The sequence below is a fragment of the Didymella exigua genome, assembly GCF_010094145.1.
Source record: "Didymella exigua CBS 183.55 unplaced genomic scaffold M421scaffold_3, whole genome shotgun sequence".
Lineage (NCBI taxonomy): Eukaryota > Fungi > Ascomycota > Dothideomycetes > Pleosporales > Didymellaceae > Didymella > Didymella exigua.
Window position 1 is genome coordinate 372,838 of NW_022984777.1, and position 21,209 is coordinate 394,046.

Below are 21,209 nucleotides of genomic sequence, written 5' to 3' on the forward strand. Positions count from 1 at the left end.
GCTGGGGGGACCGAAGGCTTTTCACTGAACAGCACCACTTCTCCTGGCAACCTTGTACCGACTGCCGCGACAAAAGCCTTACCAGTCCCAGCAAGTCACAGCGGAGCATTACCCGAACGACGATTGCTTTCAGACCATTGTGCAAAGTTGCCCAGTCAAACTCCCACAATTTCCACAACCGAAGAAGCGGATAGCGACATTGGGCTGAACACTAACCGGATATAGTAAAATGACTTTTGGTGGCGGTTCTCCAGCTGAGATCTAGCCACGCGGACTACACGTAGTCAAATCTTTTCGTGTCTTGGCTATGAGACTCCACCGGTTTTAATTAGGACCAAGACTGTAGTGATTTTTCGCTGGCCATAGCAGGCACCGAGCCGTAAATGGTGAAAGCACTCGGGACACGAGCTGTCTAGTTGCAATACGAGGATGTAGTCGGACGTCGTGGCAGAGCTGCAAGTGATGCAGAAACGCGTTTGATGCGTTCTGCAGAGCTCTGTCGTACCCGGCAGATCGAACGGTTTGTGCAACGAAATTGCTAGCTTCCTCATGCGGGCGCTGGAGACCGACGCTGTGACGGTGAGATTCGGAGCCGCCGCGCTTGGCTTCAACGCTCGCGTAAAGCGGCAGCCCCGTAGAATTTATCAGATGAGGTTTCTGAGGCTGTACCGGTACGGGATAGGAAATGGACTGCAGCTATGCGAGTGACCAAGCTTTAATGTTGTCGGCAACCCAACTTCCGCATGTCTGTATGCACTGGAGCAACTTCCTCTCAGGATACTTGTATCCGCACAAGCAACGCTGCCCAGCCGGCGCTGACGGCCAGAGGCGCGCTGCTACAGGGGCCTTGGGGGAGCGGCTGAATCGCAAAAAGAGGACGAGGCGATTGTCGCGTTTCTGAACGTGGCAGAGCCTGTGCGCGAGTGGGGAATAAATCGATCTGCCGAGCCATGTCCACTAGTCTGGAAGCCTCAGAACAAAAGAAACCCTCCCTCAGCCTTGTGCACTCTGAAAGATGTGCATCGTGGCTTTTGGATGCCGGTGAACATGCATGTCAGTATTTGACGCCGAGGAGCTCATATAGCGCTGTCGATTCACGTTCTGTCCTCAATTGACAACTCTTTCATGTGTTGACGAAACGCGTGGCAGCCGCGTACAGAATATGATCGGCTCCACTTCATTATGTACGACAGACTCGTCGGTAGCGTTGCCTAGTCTTCCTGCCATTCGATTGCCATGCACCCAACGGAGGAGTCCAGAATCATTGCATCCACTTCTCCCTGTTCCCTCTCTAGTACTGGTCGTAATGCGTTGCTGCACAACTTCATCGTCTACGCGCGTAATCCTGGGACCTACTTCGAGAACCCATCACGGATCTCCACGAACTTCAAGTACCTGTCTCTCGCCCAACGACGCGTGCGCTTGCCATACACGACCATGGGCCAGCTCGAAGCCATGACCACAAAGCTAAGCACACCAAGAACTATGAAGCAGTTCTCCATCCCGGAGTCGATCCAGTAACTCGCAACAAAAGTGAACAGCATGGCAATGGTGTTGTTGATGACGGCAACGCCCACCATGCCCTCGAGAACCATGTCACTGCAGTATTTTTAGCATACTGGATATCATGCGGGATTGGTAAAACATACGGGAACGAATCTGCAAGGTAAGACAGACTCAGATCGCCAGCACAGCCGTATCCAAAGCCAATGAAACCCAAACCTACGTATGGCACCGGCCAGTCCCAACCACGGGCCGATCCAATACCAAAGAGCCACATGCCAGTCGGGAAAATGAGGGTGCAAAGCGCCATAAGGTGCAGACGGAACTCAGCCTCCATGACGCCGTTGTTGCGCTTAATCATCCACTGCATGAACTTGTCGCTGCCGTAACCGCCGTACGCACATCCGATCAGACTTCCGATGAGGGTCGGCAAGTTCATGTTGCCGACCTCGGTCTGGGTGTAGTTCCAGGGCTCGTTGTACCACCAATCTTCTTGTACGGTCAGATAGAAGGTGAGGCAGATGTTCTGCAGTCCCCATTGAAGACCGGCGTACCAGACGGCTGGGAAGGTGAAGACGCGCAGGGTATGCCACAGGCGATGGAGGTACTGCTTCGCACCAGTACCGCGAAGGTTGGGCGCAGGAGTGATAATCTTGACGCGGTCCCAGTATGTCTTGCGGCGACTGTAGGACAGTGACATTCGTCCGCGAGCAGTCTCATCTGGATGTCCATCCTCCGCGTTGGTGAAAGAGTTGTCTGCGCTGTTGTGCTTCTCTACGGCTTGGGCGACCTTCTCGGGACCTTCATTGCTGTCCACATTGCGGTCCACAGAAGTGGAGTCTTTGACGTCAGGCAGAATTCCGACTGGAGCATGTTCCAGAGTCTTCTCCGATAGTGGTTGTGCAGCATGCACTAGGCATCGATCTCCGTTTCCCGCCAGATAGCGGTCGCGATTGAACTCTGTCTCCTCAAGACCGAAAAAGATGACAAGGAGACTGACCCCACAGATGATAGCACCTGCATAACCAATCCACCGCCACCCAAGACCGTCGGCCAAGTGAGCACCAATCAGTGGACCCAGGTATGTACCAATAGCAGTTGCAAAGGTATAGATACCCAAGACACTACCTGTTTGGTGCTCGAACCAAATATCAAGGAGCGAAAGCTGGACGGTGGCTTCACCAACCGACTCTGCTGCGCCGACGAACAGCTGACTCCAAACGACACCAGCAACGTTGGTAATTCGGCCATACCATATAAGACCACCGATGTTGACCAGCATAGAGATAATATATCCAAGACGGCGACCGTACAAATGGACCAGAGGCGAACTCAGTAAGGTCCAGTATCCGATAGCAATGAAAAGGACAGCAGCACCGGTGTTGAAAACATCGTAGCTGATTCCGTACTCTTCGTTGACACCGTCTGATCCAGATCCAGCATTGTTAGATGTTGCCGCTGTGAGACCGACGACATAAAGGACCAGAACGGAGTGCCAGGCCTTCCTAGACGTGGACCAATTCAATGGATCGTTCGGTGACTCCGAGGGTTGCGGTACAAGAACGATATGGCCGTGTTTCAAGAGCGAATCATCTCCAGGTAGATTGTTGCCATTCTCATCATAAAGGCGACGGGTACCTGGGATGACTTCTTCAAAATCCGTTTGTGGGGCGGCCATTGGGCAGGTGTTTTGGGGGGGCTGGTGTATTCCGAGCCGGATGCGCTAGTGCGGTCAAAAACGGGTGAAAACTTCGAATGAAGTCGACGCCTCCAGCGTCGATGAACGTCAGCAAGCAAGCATTCCGTTCTATAGCGCAGGAAGAAGCAGCAGAAGCATCTGAAGAAATTAACCAAATCTCTTATCTGCACTAAGATATCCAGGCCGGTTGCAAGCTTGGGGGTTCCCGCCGCAGCGAACCCGACGTCATGCAGCCCGATGGATAACATGACGTGTTATACCCGGAGAGGCTAGCCTGACAGACCAGATCGGCAATCGAATTGACAACTTTTACCCTTCTCCAAACGATCGATCTCGACCAATGAAGAGCCGACAAGGCGTGACGCTCAGTGTGTAGGCTGCTAACACCTGTTCATCCACGTCTTCGCAAACCTCAATGCGTCCTCAGACACCGCCTGCAATCCTTCAAGCTGGCCGCTACGTGACGGCACTGGCACCGTTGCCTTGGACTTCCCGGGGTACGCGGTGTGTGTCCATTTCGACATATCGTTTCTCTTGCTCTAGTTCTGCTTCAGCGTGACTGCTATAGATTGGCTGCTGCTGACTTCTAGGACTGCTGTTTTCGTCCATGTGCTCAGGACTCGGACCTGATTTAGGGTTCTTGCCTGCGCACCTGCCCAGCAGAAAAGCGAATACTGCCAACACTGAAGCAGCTCCCACAGCTCCCACAGCGATACCAGCTTTTGCACCCGTACTGAGTCCGCTGTTGTTGGTGCTGTGCGCCGTGGCGGACTCGGTTGGTAGAGCGGAAGAGCCTGTAGGTTGTATTGCTGGAGCCGTAGCAGACATGAAGCCTGAGAAGGACATCGTGTTTGGGGGACCTCCTGAAATCGGAAAAGCTCTTGAGTAAGACTTCCCAGCTCCCTCTTGCTCAGCTTTGAGATAGTAGGCTCCATATTCCATAAGATTTTCCGGTATTGTCCAAGTAAAAGAGCCGCCGGTCACCGATGCTGTCGGGTCTATCAGTGTGTCATGATGATGGATCACCTGTTGACTGCTTACTTGCAATGATGGATACATTTTCTTCATTAGCACCTCGTATGAGGGCAAACGTCGTTGGCTGCACCATGCATTAATGTCGACCATGTCTCGACGACAGACAGATTCGACGAACCGTGTTGCTGGCTGGAGTATACTCGATCGTGTAAGTGTAGCCAACTCTAGCATTGGACGAAGGATAACCAATGATGTACAGCCCATGAACTACTCCGAGCAGGAACAAGACTCTCAGAGTCAAAGTAGATGGACAAAAACCCCTCGTCATTTCTAATGCTGGGTGTGTGGGCTCAATACAAAGCCATAAAAATGGTCTCGCGACAGCGGTGAGACCGAGACGGCTACTACGGCTGCTTTATGTATGACATTCGCCAATTGAAGCTCGAATCGGAACAGTCTGGTACATGCACCGGCTCGGCGTAGGAAGGACAGGGGATTGTGTGGTGCCCAGACTCTGTCGAGTTAGCTGATTGGCTTCCGATCTGGGTACAGACGGACACGGTAGTACCAACGTGTAGTATTTTGGTGCGGCGCAACCTGATATGCATCATACTGCCAGCTTTGTGTTGGTGAGATCGCATACCAGTCGATTGTTGAGAACCTCGCGGTGTCGTTGAACTGTAGGAAATCGCTCGTCGAAGGTAGGAGCCGCGACCTCAAACTCCCGGATTTCAAGTCAAGCGTTGTCAACAACCAACCAAGATCACTGGAAAAGGTCGAAAAGTGCGACAAGCTGTCGTGATAATCGTGACGCTCAAGTGATAGACTGGTCGGATTCTTTCATTGGTTTACTTCGTTGATTCTGGTTCCTTCTTGATGAAAAACGCTTCGCGATAGTACCTTGCCTCTTCAATACTTTCCAGGATATCTGCTCGAGCCTCGTGAAGCATCTGTTTCCGTGGAATCTTTTTCAAGACCTCCTTTGGCGCCCACCTTCGTGCAGCTTCCTTTATGCTGCTGACGTCGAAAATCCTGTAGTGGAGGTGATCGATGACTGGCTTGTACGGAGGCAGCACAAGAAACCCTCTGTCCGCGTGGATTGAGTTGCCAGCGATGAGTGCAGTGCGGCGTTCGGGCGCAAACCTCTTGATGTACTGTAGCAAGCCCTCGGCAGCCGCCTCTGCAGTCGTGCTGGAATCGAGGCAAGCTTGCGTCAGGCCAGAATCGCCGTGATGCCTTGTGCACCACTCGCCCATTTGATCAAGTTGTTCTTTTTCGTGGTGAATAATGGCCTCATAGCCCTCCTCGTCGAGAATGTTCAGGTCTGCATCGGTGACAAACGCGGCAAGAGACATGATGGTGTCTTTGCTGGTGTCCAAACCGGTCATCTGCAGCTGTCAGCTCAAACGCCTCGAGGAACCCACTGTCTCGATGCATACCTCGCAGTCTATCCATACCAAGGGCTGTTTCGAGACTGATGCCATTCTGTGATTTTCAAGTGTTAGATGCAACTGTTCAGGGTCGTGACGCAACGAATTAGGAAAGACTACACATCAAAGTACACTAGCGCGATTTGGACTAAAGTGGTTTTGGCTGTGGGAAAGCGCGTCGCGTGCGCGCGCTAATGCCTCGCAACGCGCACCACTTTACACGCTCCAGCCCTCGACGCGCCCACAGCACCCCTTTCAGTCTTTTGCACGAGGCTCTTGTTTATTCCCTTTTTGTTCGAACTTTATATACCCCGTAATACAACATGTCTCGTGCAGCAAAGCTTGCGGAACTGCGAGCATTGCGCGCTGCTGGCAAGACGCGCCTGTCCACATACGAAGTCGCCGAAGAAGAGGATCTGTACGATACAGTCGATGATGAAGGCTATAAGAAGGTTGTAAGAGGAAGGCTAGACCAGGATGATTTCGTTGTGGACGACAATGGTGAGGGCTACGTCGACGACGGCCGGGAAGAGTGGGATGACGGCCAGGGCCGCTACAAATACGCTGCCACAGACAGCGAGGAAGAGGAAGAGCGGCCCAAGGGTAAAGCTGGTATGTATAGACAATACACCGAGCCACCTAGCACGACTGACGCATAGTAGCAAAGAGGAAGCGCGAAGAAGACGCGGAGAAACAGGAGAAGATCAACAATGGCATCAGCAAGTACTTCAGCGCGAAGACAGCAGCAAAGGCGCCAAAGCCGAAGGTGACAAACTCAAACATCAGAAAACCGCAGTTGTACGGAATTGACATGTCCAGCCCATGGCTACTGCCGCCGACGCCGACTTTATGGACGACCTGCTCGGCGAGATCGATACAAACAACGCCCGCTCTGCACCACGCACACGACCCGTAAAGACCGAGGCTCGAAGGAAGATCCGAGTCTTGTCCCCACCGATATCAGAAAATCGACCTGCAACAAAGACAAGGCACACGAACGACTCCGATTCGTACATGCTAGACACACCGCTAGCTACAACCGCGTATGCCGACGATGACGATCTTCCAACATTTCACGACGACGATGTACACATGAGCGACGCAGTGCTTCCGTCTTCACCTGTTGCTAAGGCTGTCGAGCGGAAGTCGAAGCCAACCGTCAAGTTTGAAGAGGAGGAGGATCTCATGGAGGTTGCTCTGCCCACTGGCCACAACGGTGTACCGGTCGCAAGCGTGAACATGGCAGGAAGACGACCCATAGCCAAGATTAAGAAAGCAGACTACCCAACACCGGCCAGCTCGTCACCGGTTGGCCCCTCTACAGCCTCTGTAGATGCATCATCCTGGAACGATGTCACAAGCAGGCTCAATGTCATGAGTAGCCCAGCGCCACAAACCACAGGTGTGGGCAAGATGAAGCCAGAAGCAGTACTGGAGGAGGACGGCAGCCTCAATATGTTCTGGACCGACTATACGGAAATTCATGGCAGCTTGTGCCTCTTCGGCAAGGTAAAGGACAAGACAAGCGGTGGATACGCAAGTTGTTTCGTCAAGATCGACAATGTCTTCAGGGAGCTCTATTTCCTGCCTCGCGAACATCGCCACGTTCGAGGCGTAGCCACCGATCAAGAAGTCGAGATGAGCGATGTGTACGAGGAGGTCGACTCCATCATGACGAAACAACGAGTCACAATGCATAAGATCAAGCCTTGTACAAGGAAATACGCTTTCGAGCTACCAGACGTGCCGAAAGAGGCGGACTACCTCCAGCTCCTCTACGGCTACGATAAGATGCCTCTTTCTGCCGAGTTGACAGGAGAGACCTTTTCTCGAATCTTCGGCACAAACACATCCTTGTTCGAGCAGTTCGTACTGGGAAAGAACGTCATGGGGCCGTGCTGGCTGAAGATTGCTGATGCAGACTGCGGTGCGATCCACGGCGCCTCCTGGTGTAAGCTTGAGGTGTCAGTCACCAAGCCCAACAACATCACGGTCCTGAGCAATTCAGACAACCTCGACGCCCCTCCGATGACCCTCATGAGCTTGTCTCTGCGTACGATATTTAACGCGAAGGACAACAAGCAAGAAATCCTCATGGCGAGCGCTATGATTTACGACAATTTCTCGCTCACAGATACGAGTTCAATCGACGAGATGCCATGCAAGAGCTTCACCATCATGCGACCGAATGGTTCTTCGTTTCCTGTTGGATTCCAACTTGAAGCCTCCAAGCTGAAGGGCAATTTCTCCTTTATGAAGACAGAGAAGGAGCTGCTTAGCTTGCTTATGGCTATGTTCCAACGTCACGATCCAGATGTGCTCGTTGGTCATCGCCTGGACGATGTAGACTACAGCGTTCTGCTCAACCGTCTGCGGGAAAACAAGACGCCAGGATGGCACCGTGTGGGTCGTCTCAAGAGGAGCGATTGGCCAAAGAACTTCGGCAAAGGCGGAGGTAGCTTCTTTGCCGAGAAACAATTGGCTGCCGGTCGCTTGCTTTGTGATTTGGCAAACGATCTTGGAAAGTCACTCATGACCAAGTGCCAATCCTGGAGTCTGGAGGAGATGTGCCAATTGGTTCTCAACAAGAGGCGCGAAGAGCTCGATAACGAGGCCGCGCTGAAGAGTTGGGCGACCACCAAAGAAGGGCTTTTGAACTATGTCAAGCACTGTCAAGCTGACGCGTACTTCATCGCTGCTATTTCGATGAAGGTGCAGATGCTACCCCTCACGAAGGTCCTGACCAACCTCGCTGGTAACTCGTGGGCTCGTACATTGAGCGGTACTCGTGCTGAACGAAACGAGTACATTCTGCTTCATGAGTTCCACAAGAACCAGTACATTGTTCCTGACAAGCAGTGGGGTAAGGGCAAGATCAAGGTCGAGGAAGAGAACGCCGAGGGAGAGGAGGGTGTTGACGCAAAGAAGAAGGACAAGTTCAAGGGTGGTCTTGTCTTCGAGCCCGAGAAGGGTCTTTACGACAAGTTCATCTTGGTTATGGACTTCAACTCGCTGTACCCCAGTATCATCCAGGAGTTCAACATTTGTTTCACGACAGTTGAGCGGTCTGACCTGGCCGAGGATGAGGACAAGGTGCCAGAGGTACCAACACACCAAGAGCAGGGCATCCTACCTCGTCTCATCGCTACGCTCGTGTCTCGTCGCCGGGAGGTCAAGAAGCTCATGAAAGACAAGACTGCCACATCGGACCAGCTCGCCACTTGGGACATCAAGCAACTTGCCTTGAAGCTGACCGCCAACTCTATGTACGGGTGTCTTGGATACACGAAGTCTCGCTTCTACGCCCGACCGCTTGCCATGCTCACGACATACAAGGGTCGTGAAATCCTGCGACGCACAAAGGACATGGCTGAGGAGAAGGCGCTTCGCGTCATTTACGGTGATACTGACTCGGTCATGATCAACACCAATGTCGACAACATTCAGGACGCGCTCAAGCTCGGTAACGAGTTCAAGAAGGAGGTCAACGATAGCTACAGACTGCTCGAGATCGACATCGACAATGTGTTCCGCAGAATCCTGCTGCACGCCAAAAAGAAGTACGCCGCGATTAACATGGTTCCCGTTGACGGGAAGTACATTGAGAAGCTTGAGGTCAAGGGTCTTGACATGAGGCGTCGTGAATACTGCGCCCTCTCCAAAGAAACATCGACGTAAGTGCCGAAGTCTCTCAGCTCAGACAATTACTAATTTCGAGAAGCGAACTCCTCAATTTCCTCCTGAGCGGCGAGGACCCTGAGACAGTCGTCGAGAAGATTCACAACCATCTCCGCGAGCTCAGCAAACAGATGCGCGAATACACGGTGCCCACACGGAAGTACACCATATACACACAGCTAGGCAAGAACCCCGACCAATACCCAAATGGTGCCTCCATGCCCTCCGTCCAAGTGGCCCTGCGTCTTCAAGCCAAGGGCAAACACGTCAAAGCAAAAGACGTCATGTCGTTCATCATCACGGGCGACTCATCGGGCTCCGCCGAGAACGCAGCAAAGAACGCATATCCTGTGGACGAAGTGGTCAAGCCCGGCAGCGAGCTCAAACCCGACGTCGACTACTATCTGCACAAGCAGATCTTGCCGCCGGTCGAACGCCTCTGCGCGCCCATCAGCGGGACAAACATCACGCTCCTCGCCGCGTGTCTCGGCCTCGACACAACCAAGTACAGAGTCAGCACGGCGAGCGAGGGGAACAAACAGGACCACGACATCTCCCCGCTTGAATCCCAAATCCCCGATGCCGTGAGGTTCGAGAAATGCACACCCTTGTTTCTCCGCTGCAGGGTGTGTGCATGCGTCGCGCCGTTCCACGGCGTCGCGAATGCGCGGACCAGCACGCTGAGCCACGAGGGCGTCAAGTGTGCAAACGAAGCATGCGGACAAGTCTTGTCAACGCTCTCCATGGCGGCGCAGCTGCAGTCCCAGATCCGGCAGCTGCTCGCCCGGTACTACGAGGGCCGGGTGCAGTGCGACGATGCAGCGTGCGGCGCCCTCTCGCGCAGCATCTCCGTGTACGGATCGCGCTGCCTCGGCCCCAAGGGGCTGGCCAAAGACTGCCTGGGCCGCATGCGCTGGGTCGTCGGCGAGAAGGACGTCTGGAACCAGCTGCTCTTTTTTCAGAGCCTGTTCGACCCGGACCGCGTCGCTAGGGCCGAGGGCGTGGGCGCTGAGCAGAGGGAGCGGATGAAGGTGCTTGCCGAGGTCAATCGCGAGAGGTGTGAGACGCTTGGCGGTGTTGTGGAGGCGTGGCTCGAGAGGAATGGCAGGCAGTGGGTGCAGATGGATAGTCTGTTTTCGTTTGCGCTGAAGTAGGGGGCCGGGGTGAAAGAGCGGGCGTTCTGGGGCGTGCTGGCTAAGGCATTTTGGATACTTGTGTTGTTGGATGCAATCTATCTTCTCTCGTGCTCGAGGTTTGGGTATTACGATTGTGTGGTGTCTGTGACTGATCATCATGGAGATGGAAATGGATACGTTTTACTCTGGTAGGGGTATAGTCATTCCTCATCGAACAAACAAACGAACCACCCCATCACCCTCTCCCCTCGTCCCTCCCTCCCACCTCGAAGCGCCCACCCCCCTTCCACCACCTAAGTCTTCGCAACACCCGCCCGCCGACGCGTCTCCGCGCGCGCCGTCTGCCCGCTGGCAAGCGCGCGGCGACAGGCGTCATGAAAAACGGCAACGAAGCGGTGCACGTCCATAAAGCTGTTGTACAGCGGCGCAGGCGCGACGCGCAGCACGTCGGGCTTCCGCTCGTCGACGACGACGCCCCGCGCGCTCAGCGCCGCTTGCACGCCGTCCAGCAGGCCCGGGGCCAGGCGGACGCTGAGCTGGGCGCCGCGCTCGCAGGGGCGGCTGGGCGTGATGATGCTGTACGGGGGTTTTGGTTGTGTCGCGCCCGAGGACGGGGCCGGGTAGCGCAGTAGCCGCGCTTCGAGGTAGCCGGTCAGGCGCTCGCTGCGGGCGCGCAGCGCAGACATGCTTGTCTGGCTGAAGACGGCGAGCGAGGCTAGCACCGAGGCCATGTCCAGCGCCGACGGGTTGCTGAGCTGGAAGCCGCTCGCGCCGGGGATGGGGACGAAGCTGTTGTCCATGGCGAAGCGGCTGGTCTTGTCGCTGCCCCACCAGCCGCTCAGGCGCGGGCGGTAGGTGAGCTGTGTTGCGGACGGGGGCGCGGGGTTCGGGGCGGCGGTGGATGCTGGGGTGGTGGATGCTGGGGTGGTGGATGCTGGGGTGGATGCTGGGGCGGTGCTCGCTGCTGTCGACGTGCCTGCTGCTGTCGACGAGGTCGAGGTCCCGCTGGGCGCTGTGGGGGCTGGATCGACCCTCCCGTGCATCTCGTGCACGAACAGGCCCCCGATGACGCCTGGCCCGCCGTTCATGTACTTGTAGTTGCACCAGGCGGCGAAGTCGACGTTCCACTCGTGCAGCTTCAGCTCCACGTTGCCCACGGCGTGCGCCAGGTCCCAGCCGATGGGGATGCCGTTCGAGTGGCAGTGCCGCGTGATCAGCTCCATGTCGAGGAACTGGCCCGAGTAGAACTGAATGCCGGGCAGCAGCACGAGGGCGGTCGTGGCAGCGTGCTGCGAGATGACGGAGAGGATGTGCTCGGTGGAGAGGTAGGGCGAGGCATCAGAGGGGGGCGAGATGGTGACTAGGGAGGAGGGGGGCAGGTTGTGGTGGGCGATCTGCGAGAGGGCTGCGTACTGTGCGGTGTTAGTTTCCGCGTCATTCGCGAGGAGTGCAGGGCCGCACATGGTCGCTGGGGAAGGCCTTGCCCTCGATGATGATCTTCCAGCGGTCGGCCGTCGGGCGGTAGAAGGACGACATGAGCAAGTGCAGATTCGCCGTCAGCGTCTGCATGACGGCGACTTCGCTGGGCAGCGCGCCGACAATGCTGGCCGACTGCGCTTTGGTCGCATCGTCGAGGTGCAACCAGGGCGGCAAGCCGTCTTCATAGTCGGTGAAGTGGCCGAAGACGCCCTTGGACGCCCACGTCTCCAGGCAGCGGTTGACGTAGTCTCGCGTCCTGCGCGGCTGCAGCCCAAGCGAGTTGCCGCAGAAGTAGATTGCCTCCTCGTTGTCGTTGTCGTTGTCGTCGTTGTCGTCGTTGTCGTCGTCGTCGTCGTCGTTGTCGTCGTCGCCGTTGCGTGTTGCATCGGCTTGTTGCTGGAATCCGTACTTTTTGTTCCTGAGATCGCCCTTGGTGGGGATGACGAATTCCTTCCTGAGCGCGCTCAATTCATCCTTCTCGTCCTCTCTTCTTGCAAAGGCCTCCGAGCACAGCTCTGCGTCTGCTATCGCCAGATACGGATTCCCTGGCCCTGGCATGTCAGATCAAGCTCTTGACGCGTCGCGCAGAATAGACGAGCCGTTTCTCTTATTATAGCTCGCGATGCAGCCGGGGGGATGCTCAGAGTCGGGGTGGAGCTCTATGCGGGGCGGTTCAACGGTCTGGAAGGATGCTAGTCGGCGCGGCGCTGTGGTTGGCTGCAAGGCGTTGCGGGGCCCGGCATTAGAGATGTCTAATGCCGTGAAGTTCGAACATGACCTCAGACATCGCCATCGCCGTCGCCATTACTATCACCGTCACCACCACCATCACCATCACCGTCACCGCCACCATCACCGTCACCGCCACCGTCACCGCCACCGTCACCGCCACCGTCACCGCCACCAGCAATGGCGGCGCCGTCGACAATGTGCACATCCTGCCTGCGCACAGTGAGGGCCGTGAGCCAAAGGGTAGTGACCCACGCCATCAAGCCCACGGCCGCCACGCGCAATGCGACACGTGCCTACACGCACGCCGCCACGCCGCTGTACCTCGACTTCCTCCTGCCCGCTGGCCTGCTGCCGACCGCGAAGCCCTGTTCGTCGTTCCAGAAGAGCGCTCAAAGTCGCACACTGCCGCGCTCCCCCCGCCGCCACCTAGCCACCACCGCCGACCCCTCCGCCGCGACCCCCGCTCGCGCCGTCGTCAACCCGCGCACCGACGACGCCGGCAACCCGATGACCATGTCCATCTCGCCCCGCGCATCGCACCGTCTGCACTCGATCGCGCAAAAAGACAGCAACCCGCACTCTGCGCTGCGCGTCAGCATCGAGTCCGGCGGCTGCCACGGCTTCCAGTACCTGATGGCGCTGACGGACCTGAGCAAGGAGCCCGCGGGCGAGGACGACACGGTGTTCGAAGGCGCGCGCGGCGAGAAGGTGGTCGTGGACGAGAGCTCGCTGGAGCTGCTGAACGGGAGCACGGTCGATTACACCATGGAGTTGATTGGCAGCCAGTTCAAGGTCACGGGCATTCCGGGCGCGACGAGTAGTTGTGGGTGTGGGACGAGCTTTGATATCAAGCTGGATTGAGCGACGAGGGAGGAGGGTGAAGAAGGGGTGTGTGCATGGACAAGTGTCCCAAGACTGTGTACGATTTTGCATGTACAGAAGAAGCGTATTCAAGGCCTGTCCATCCATCAGCCCTCTCCTCCCACGGTAAACACATACCCAGATGCATCATTCAGCAACTCAAGCCAACCCCCAGCTCCATCCACATCACAGCGTGAACTCAAGCCTGTTCCCCGCATAATCCCTGCACGCAATCAACAACACCACCACCACCCACAACCATCCCGTACAGACTCACCTCGCAAAGAACCTCACCGGATACTCCACTCCCTTGGCCCCACTATCCATCTCCCCCGGCCGATCAGCAGCCATCGGCGCACTCTCCCCGCCGCGCTCGAAATGCGCCCACACACGTTCCCGCAGGCGCAACAGATCCTCCGCGCTGCCGACGCGGAAACACGGGTGTCTACTCGACGGCTGAGCGAAGTCGTGGGGCGCGCCGAACGCAATGTGCACCTGCTGCCCGCTGGCGCCAATGTCGAACCACGCGAGCGTGTCGCGCTGCGCTGCTGGCACGGGGCGCGGGGTTAGGCCTAGTGTTGCGCTGTAGAATTCTGTTGCGAGGTGGAGCGTGGAGGGGGGAACAACGAGGTTGATGTGGTGTAGGCCTGTTATCATCTTGTCGCTTGGAGGGGTGGGTGGTGGGGTGTCTTGGTATCGATGCGCGAGAGGTGTACCGGTACGGTATGGTTGCGGGGTAACTTGGCGCTGAGCGTTCAACTCGACCGATTACCCAAGACAAGACATCACACTGCAGAGCAAAGGCAAAGGCAGGTATTTGAAAGTAGAAATGCTTTTGCTATTCTGTTCAAAGTCTATGACTGAAAAAGAAAATTCGTTGATCTAGTATGCAAGCAAACCGCTATGCAGGATATCCACCGGATCCAGTATCCATCACCCAAACGCCGTAAAATGCAAGTCCATGACCTCCCATGCCGCCTGATCATGCCGTCAAGTAAAGCAAAGCATTTACTCAATGGCAGAGACACCGGCATTACCAGTGACAGGGTTGATGCTCTCGTTGAACTCGAACTTGAAGTCCTGGCCAATCTCCTTCTTGATGGCCGTCTGGATGGCCTCGAGGACGTTCTTGAAGACGCCGAACGAGGCCGGGTTGTTCTCGTCATTGTCGCCGCCCTGGAACACACCCGTGCGCACCAGGCACGTGTTCCAGCCGTACATGTTACCGCCGATGATGTCCGAGGCCGGGTTGTCACCGATCATGTAGATGTTCGAGGGCAGACGCTCGTCGTTGTGGATCTGCTCCATCCACGACGCGATCACCTCGTCGGCGTACTTGTACGTCGCCAACTCGGGCTTGCCGTACACGACACGCTCGAGATCCGCGCCCGTTAGAGCCTTGTACATGGCCTCGAGACCAATGCGGAAAGCACCCTGGGACATGCGGGGGAATGGGTGCTCCGTGGGGCACAGGAGATCGCCCTGGGAGAAGTAGATGGGAATGCGCTGGGAGACGGGGTCCTTGGCGCGGGTTCCGAAGCGGCCGTTCTCAGACTGCAAAAGGTCCATGATGATCTGCATGTCGGTGGCGTAGTCGCGAGAGTCGGAGAAGACCATAATGGCGTCGATGTTCATCTTGGAGAAATCGCGGGGGTTGGATGTAGCACGCTCCTCGTCAGTGAAGACGCGGTATGGAGCAATGGTGGGGTCCCACGCGATGATGTCGTTGGGGACGACAATGTTCTTGAAGCCGTATTCCTGAGCAACCTCGCGGCACTTGTATCCCTCACCACCAACGACGAGGACCGTCTCGTAGTAGTCGGCAAGAGCACGCATGGGAGTGTGCGACTGGATGAACTGGTCGGTAGAAATGGGGCTGTGGAGGATCTTGGACAGTTGCTCGCAGCGGGGTCCCTCGAGCTTTCCAGAACCGTTGGTCAGGAAGATGTGGGGAATCTTAATACCGAGCTCGTTGTCACCGTTGAGGATCTCGAGGGTGCGTTTGCCCTCGGGGATCAGACGGTCACCGTGGACGAGGACACCGTCAATGTCGAACACAAAGGCCATGTCCTTGGCCTTGGTGACCTTGTCGCCAGCAAGGTCCTGGAGCTGGGCAGCAATGATGTCGCGGGAAGGCTGGATCGGGGGCATGCCAGGGCGCTGAGCAGCACCGCCAGGGTAGTGGACGGAGCTCAACCTCGACTGCCTCTTGGAGCGAGGAATGGGCAGCGAAGTACCGAAAGAGTTCCTCGATCCTCTCCTGTCCTTCATCGAGGGCGAAAGGGAAAGGTTGTGCATGTAGCTTGAAGCATCAGATATGGCGCTCCTTGTGGCAGGGACCTCGATGGAGTTGACGCCACCCTGCTGGTGCTGAGAGCCAGCCTCGCTGGGAATTGCAAGAGAGCCCTTGCGGGGCTGAGACTCGACCTTCTGAATGCCCTCGGCAAGCTCGTTGTTGTTGATCTGAGACATGATGGCGGTTGTGTTGCTTTGTAATGGGTGTAATATGGTATAAGTTTCAAAGTGGGAGTGGGCTTCTCAGAAGCTCTAAGTATGCTGATCTTTGAAGGAGAGTTGGGATGATGGGATGATGAGCAGTGGTCAGGGTCCTGGGGAAGGCATATATATTATTCAGACGTCAGCGGAAAGGGCCCCTCACGCTCCCCGGTCGCCATCATCATTGCTCCAAACGCCAGTCAGCTCTTCACGCACTTTTCCTCAACCATTCCGAGCGTCGCCGAGTCGTACACCGTACGAAACACCAACAGGTACCTCTGTACCCACAGTGCGACATCATCACTCGCTCGGCAGAGCCCGTCCAGGGCAACGCTAATGCGAAATCTTCACTGCTAGAAAATAGAAACTGGACACCGTCATGGTGGAGTTTGGACCGTTTGGCAGAAAAACTGGGGACTGATAACAAAGAGCGGTTGCGAGTCGCCACAACACTCAACGCGAGCCAGATGCTGCCTGTATACAATTTCGCCGAAGAACCCCCTGGCAACAGGATGTGCAACGAGCCCCAGTTCACCGGATGAGCTGCGCGCGGCCGGTAAGGGCTGCCGACGCAGGCCGCCGTCACCGCTATTGTTGCATGATAGAATTGGGCGCCAGACGCGCTACGTGTTGTCGCTGCTGTCGATAAGCAGTGGAGAGCTGCTGCAAGTGTCGCTTGGTACAGCGGTGGTGCTTGCTGATGTGCGTGGTTGCTGCAGCCAACCGCAGCGGCGCTCGTTCCAACTTTCGGCAGTGACGTCTGAGTGCGGGTCTCGACACATGAGGTAAGCACTGGCGAGCCGCAAGGGCAAACGAGCCAATAGCCGGCCGTTCCTGGGCGATCACCATCGAGTTTCGCCCTATGCGACCGGCCTGCCCGAGCGGCTCGCAGGGCTACGCAGAGCCGCACAGACGTCGTTGTAACGCTTCGAACAAAACTTCTCGAAGCACCGCAGTGCCATGTTACGGTCGGCCCGTGTGGTGGACCCTGAACCCACCTGCTACGTCATGCTGCTGGCGGCCGACAAAATGCGAGCACCTTTTTGAAACTGTTGGATGTTGTTGGATGGGGCAACTGTGGAGTTTTTGGGCCCTGGTGGCAGCGTGGTGCTCGAGCGACGGGGCTGGTACGATCCCGTACGAGAACGGATCGGGATCGCTCACTGGCTGCTGAGATGGATTTGGGAGAGCAGTGATGCAATGCGTGGTTGAGCATAGAAGAATGCAGAATTTTTGCTAGAGGCAACCATGGCGAAGAGCGGTTGCGTATATGTAGCAACCTGGCCGTGGGCCGCGCCGTGACCTCATCTGTACCATAACATCATATCTACAGCTTGGGCAGGAACTCAGTTGTTGCATTCACCACCTACCACACACACTCTCTCACAGCATACACACTCACAGCATACACACAGCCATCACCATGGGTATCCAAAACAACAAGGTCTACAAGCTCTCCAACGGTGTCGAGATCCCCGCTGTGGGCTTCGGCACCTTCGCCAACGAAGGTTCCAAGGGCGAGACATACAAGGCCGTCACCAAGGCCCTCGAGGTCGGCTACCGTCATCTCGACTGCGCATGGTTCTATCAGAACGAGGATGAGGTTGGCGATGCCGTCCGCGACTTCCTCAAGGCCAACTCCAGCGTCACCCGCAAGGACCTCTTCATCTGCACAAAGGTCTGGAACCACCTGCACGAGCCCGAGGAGGTCAGGTGGTCGATCCAAAACTCGCTCGAGAAGCTGAAGATGGACTACATCGACCTGTTCCTCGTGCACTGGCCTATCGCCGCCGAGAAGAACGAGCAGAACATGCCCAAGATCGGCAGCGACGGAAAGTACATCATCAAGAAGGACCTCACCGAGAACCCCGAGCCAACATGGCGCGCAATGGAGGAGCTCTACAAGTCCGGCAAGGCCCACGCCATTGGCGTCTCCAACTGGACCGTCTCCGGTCTGCAGCAGCTCCTCAAGATCGCCGAGGTTAAGCCCCACGTCAACCAGATCGAAATCCACCCCTTCCTACCCAACGAGGAGCTCGTCCAGTTCTGCCTCGCCAACGACATCCTGCCCGCGGCCTACTCGCCCCTCGGCTCCCAGAACCAGGTCCCCAGCACCGGCGAGACGGTGCGCCAGAATAAGACACTCAACGAGGTTGCGCAGCGCAGCGGCCACGATCTCGCTCAGGTCCTGCTCGCGTGGGGTCTGCAGCGCGGATACGTCGTGCTGCCCAAAAGCTCGACCGCGAGCCGTATCGAGAGCAACTGGCAGATTCCCACACTCAGCAAGGAGGACTTCGACGCTGTGCAGAAGGTCGCCGAGGGCAGGCACACGCGCTTTGTCAACATGAAGGATACATTTGGCTACAACGTCTGGCCTCAGGAGACCGACGGTGGTGAGATCAAGGCTTAAGTTACTGCCTTGGGTCTTAAGATAATGCCTGCGATGCTAGAAAGGCGTTGGGATTTTGATTTTAGCGATACCAAAAGTCTATTGTTGACTTGTAGATGAGATAGAGCTCAAAGAGTAATCGGAACATACCAATCGTACACAGAGAATCCGGTTTTGTGGTGTTGTCGTGTTGCGGTCGTGAAATCGTGAGATTGCTACACACCTCACGCGGGGCAGCTTCACGATCCGTCAGAGCAGCACCGAGTGCTTTACGACTGCATCAGCGACCGCAACTCACTAACCCAAGACTTCCTGCTTCCTACACAAAGTGGAAATGCGCTACATGAACGTACACCGAGGAGACATCTCACTTTGCCATGTGTGGCGGCACAACAACCATAACCTCTCTAGGTACAGGTCAACGAACGGATCTCCATGCTGAGTCGGAGTAAGCATTTCCAGCGCCCATCATCAACGCTTCCAAACCTACCCAAACTGGCATTTCACGCACCTCCCTCGGGGTCCCACGAAGGAAGCTAGCCACACGACAATGAGCATGTCGTGCAACAGCACTGCATCAGAGTGTCACCTGCCGTTCTCCACGCTTTGCTCAGACTTACCTGAGCAGGCAGTTTGGTCATTGACGTCGCTGCAGATGGCTCGACGCTATGTTGTCGCCTCCACGGTCCGCGATCCTTCTCAGACAGGACTTTTCGCAGAGTCTCTGGACAGGTGCGTGTGAATGAAACGAGAGGCACTGCGATCTATGACTTCCTCGCCACTTCCTAATGCCGTATATTGGGCTGGGAGTGCGACGCAAGACATCCAAGTTTACGCCAAGAGTGCAGAAATGATAACACAGCGATCGAAGCCGCACCTCTGCACTCTCTCTGCGCGACCGACGATGTCCATGAGCAATTCAGTTGGATGTACGATGACACTGGGGACTGCTGTGGAATACCACCGTACCAGCACATCTCCAGACCAAGCCTTCTCCCCCCACCAAGGCCCAGCGGGTATCTCCTACCCTCCCACCCCCTCCTACAAAAAGACATCAGAATCCCAAAAACGTCTGTCGCCCTCCCCATCCAAGCACACCGCTCAAGCGATACCACACACGTCTTTGACGGACTGTGGTCGGAGCTGGCTCATCGCTTGCCCTTGTCTCAGCCCTGGTGTGGGGTATGGCTTTGTGTTCGCTTCGTGCTCGACTGTGCTGCTCGCTCGACTGTGGGGTTGTGTGTCTGGCGGCATGGTATAGTCTGGAGCGGGAGGTGTCGATGCGTCGTGCATGGCGTTTCGCGAGGTGGAATGGCGAGGCGTGCATCACAGACAAGACTAGTGTTGCTCGGCGTGGGAATCGCGTCGTTCAGCTGCGGATGATTGCTCACTGGCACCCATTCAATCAAATTCACAAGCCCTCGCTTTCGAGGTCTGTAACCCCCCGCCTACGCGACCATAACGCCCCGCAACCACTCCGCAAACCCGCCCTCCACTACGCTCTTACTAAACGCGACCCAAAACGCCAATTTCTCGCTCTGTGCGGGGGCACAATGCTCCACCAGCGCTTTAACGCCAACGCTCCTCAGTCCCCTGATGCTCATCAACTGCTCTGCCCACTCCAGATCGATGCCGCCCGTGGAGCTGGCGCCCCACTGCTTCATGCGCTGCATGGTGGTGTAGTCGCGCGCGGTCGGGGCGTTGATGTGGTCCCATCCGGAGTCCGGACGGCCTGCTACGACGCCGAGATGTAGGTGCTGGAGGAACATGGCGGGAGTGTGCGGTTGCTGATGTGTGGTCGAGGGCGCGTTCGGATGTGCTGCGGACGCCTCGGCGAGGTAGGCGCAGAGGGCTGCCCACTCCGCGCGGTCGAATTCCTTGGTGTACGGCAGCGCCTTTTTCGTGAGACTCAGACGCTTCACATGGCTTCGCGAGAGCGGGGTTAGGTCGCTGAGGAACGGGACCGCGGCTTCGATGCTCGTGTGGAACGCGAAGGTGTAAGTCGAGTACAAGATCTTGGCTGCTTCGGCGTGGATCTGGCGGTTGATGGCGAGGAGGCTGGGCACCGTGGAGCGCAGATGCGCCGTGTAGGGGGACAGGAGGACGCGGTATGTGGTTGGCGTTGTGGTGGTCAGGAAGGGCCCTTTGATGGCGGATGAGTAGACATTCGTAAATGGGCTGGTGTAGTGAGAGAACGTACCGGTTCTGACGTGGTACGTTGACCTGCGGCGCCAGGTACGGCTTGCTTGGGCGCCGAGCCAGGGGTCGATTGTCCGGACGCTGAGGGTGAAGCGGTCGTTGTTGGTGTCTTCGGAGAAGTAGGTGTGGAAATCGGGAACGAGATTGGCGACCGAGGTGCTATGGATTGTGGTGGGTTGCGATGAGGGCAGCAGCATGTATTCGTAGATCATAAGGCGTATCTCCATCGGCAGGCGTAGGAGCGGTGAGGCTTGTAAGCCATCTTCTGTTGGGGTGCTTGTGGCCGCCATTCTGAGAGCAATCTGCGAGGTAGAATCCATGATGTCGCGCACTGCCGTGGTGAGGCTTGACTCTAACTTACTCCAAGCCTGCGACTCTGCTTCTCTTCAAGCTGGTCCTTTTATGCTCCTTCACACGTGCCCTTGCTTCGATTCGCGACAAAAGTGACTCGGGCCTCGCTTTGCTCACACCAAACACATGCAAACGATCAAGACAACTAGAACACAACACAGCACAGAGAGTCTGGACAAGTTTTAGGCGAAAGTTAGCCGAGATGTGGGCGCGACGCGACTTTTTGACGTGCGACCGCGGCGAAGACGTGGGAGACCATCAGGGTACGCTTATCAGCGCGT

General features: G+C 56.4%; 11 protein-coding genes across 11 annotated transcripts; 4 read left to right on the forward strand and 7 right to left on the reverse strand.

The window, feature by feature from the left end:
* Positions 1–1,023: 1,023 nt before the first annotated feature.
* M421DRAFT_399113 (MFS general substrate transporter) lies at positions 1,024–3,181 on the reverse strand (the record flags this gene model as incomplete). Its single annotated transcript, XM_033590172.1, has 3 exons — positions 1,024–1,599; positions 1,650–2,293; positions 2,417–3,181. 3 exons carry the CDS (start codon positions 3,179–3,181, stop codon positions 1,353–1,355), a joined length of 1,656 nt encoding a protein of 551 aa, XP_033452928.1. The 3' UTR covers positions 1,024–1,352.
* A 238-nt stretch (positions 3,182–3,419) lies between these two features.
* Positions 3,420–4,765, reverse strand: M421DRAFT_246674 (uncharacterized protein). The gene is made up of 3 exons (XM_033588561.1): positions 4,356–4,765; positions 4,244–4,301; positions 3,420–4,191 (listed from the first exon to the last, which is right to left on the reverse strand). The coding sequence occupies exons 1-3, from the start codon at positions 4,503–4,505 to the stop codon at positions 3,659–3,661; spliced, it is 741 nt and encodes a 246-aa protein (XP_033452929.1). The 5' UTR covers positions 4,506–4,765; the 3' UTR covers positions 3,420–3,658.
* Positions 4,766–4,977: 212 nt separating this feature from the next.
* M421DRAFT_416301 (oligoribonuclease) lies at positions 4,978–5,682 on the reverse strand. Its single transcript, XM_033591008.1, has 2 exons — positions 5,617–5,682; positions 4,978–5,565 (listed from the first exon to the last, which is right to left on the reverse strand). The coding sequence occupies exons 1-2, from the start codon at positions 5,659–5,661 to the stop codon at positions 5,026–5,028; spliced, it is 585 nt and encodes a 194-aa protein (XP_033452930.1). The 5' UTR covers positions 5,662–5,682; the 3' UTR covers positions 4,978–5,025.
* A 156-nt stretch (positions 5,683–5,838) lies between these two features.
* M421DRAFT_416302 (DNA polymerase alpha catalytic subunit A) lies at positions 5,839–10,732 on the forward strand. The gene is made up of 4 exons (XM_033591009.1): positions 5,839–6,219; positions 6,270–6,373; positions 6,427–9,281; positions 9,329–10,732. Exons 1-4 carry the CDS (start codon positions 5,931–5,933, stop codon positions 10,437–10,439), a joined length of 4,359 nt encoding a protein of 1,452 aa, XP_033452931.1. The 5' UTR covers positions 5,839–5,930; the 3' UTR covers positions 10,440–10,732.
* M421DRAFT_89052 (kynureninase) lies at positions 10,715–12,458 on the reverse strand (the record flags this gene model as incomplete). Its single annotated transcript, XM_033597733.1, has 2 exons — positions 10,715–11,833; positions 11,883–12,458. The coding sequence occupies 2 exons, from the start codon at positions 12,456–12,458 to the stop codon at positions 10,715–10,717; spliced, it is 1,695 nt and encodes a 564-aa protein (XP_033452932.1).
* Positions 12,459–12,827: 369 nt separating this feature from the next.
* Positions 12,828–13,493, forward strand: M421DRAFT_53460 (uncharacterized protein; the record flags this gene model as incomplete). Its single annotated transcript, XM_033595120.1, has 1 exon — positions 12,828–13,493. The coding sequence occupies one exon, from the start codon at positions 12,828–12,830 to the stop codon at positions 13,491–13,493; it is 666 nt and encodes a 221-aa protein (XP_033452933.1).
* A 48-nt stretch (positions 13,494–13,541) lies between these two features.
* Positions 13,542–14,325, reverse strand: M421DRAFT_246707 (uncharacterized protein). The gene is made up of 3 exons (XM_033588562.1): positions 13,771–14,325; positions 13,640–13,716; positions 13,542–13,589 (listed from the first exon to the last, which is right to left on the reverse strand). Exons 1-2 carry the CDS (start codon positions 14,148–14,150, stop codon positions 13,680–13,682), a joined length of 417 nt encoding a protein of 138 aa, XP_033452934.1. The 5' UTR covers positions 14,151–14,325; the 3' UTR covers positions 13,542–13,589; positions 13,640–13,679.
* Positions 14,326–14,501: 176 nt separating this feature from the next.
* Positions 14,502–15,965, reverse strand: M421DRAFT_1295 (HAD-superfamily hydrolase; the record flags this gene model as incomplete). Its single annotated transcript, XM_033587366.1, has 1 exon — positions 14,502–15,965. The coding sequence occupies one exon, from the start codon at positions 15,963–15,965 to the stop codon at positions 14,502–14,504; it is 1,464 nt and encodes a 487-aa protein (XP_033452935.1).
* A 975-nt stretch (positions 15,966–16,940) lies between these two features.
* Positions 16,941–18,791, forward strand: M421DRAFT_416306 (aldehyde reductase 1). Its single transcript, XM_033591010.1, has one exon. It carries the CDS (start codon positions 17,413–17,415, stop codon positions 18,397–18,399), a length of 987 nt encoding a protein of 328 aa, XP_033452936.1. The 5' UTR covers positions 16,941–17,412; the 3' UTR covers positions 18,400–18,791.
* Positions 18,761–19,793, forward strand: M421DRAFT_246842 (uncharacterized protein). The gene has a single exon (XM_033588565.1). The coding sequence runs from the start codon at positions 19,121–19,123 to the stop codon at positions 19,637–19,639; it is 519 nt and encodes a 172-aa protein (XP_033452937.1). The 5' UTR covers positions 18,761–19,120; the 3' UTR covers positions 19,640–19,793.
* On the reverse strand, positions 19,733–21,056 carry M421DRAFT_246822 (uncharacterized protein). The gene is made up of 2 exons (XM_033588563.1): positions 20,579–21,056; positions 19,733–20,521 (listed from the first exon to the last, which is right to left on the reverse strand). Exons 1-2 carry the CDS (start codon positions 20,895–20,897, stop codon positions 19,827–19,829), a joined length of 1,014 nt encoding a protein of 337 aa, XP_033452938.1. The 5' UTR covers positions 20,898–21,056; the 3' UTR covers positions 19,733–19,826.
* Positions 21,057–21,209: the final 153 nt, after the last annotated feature.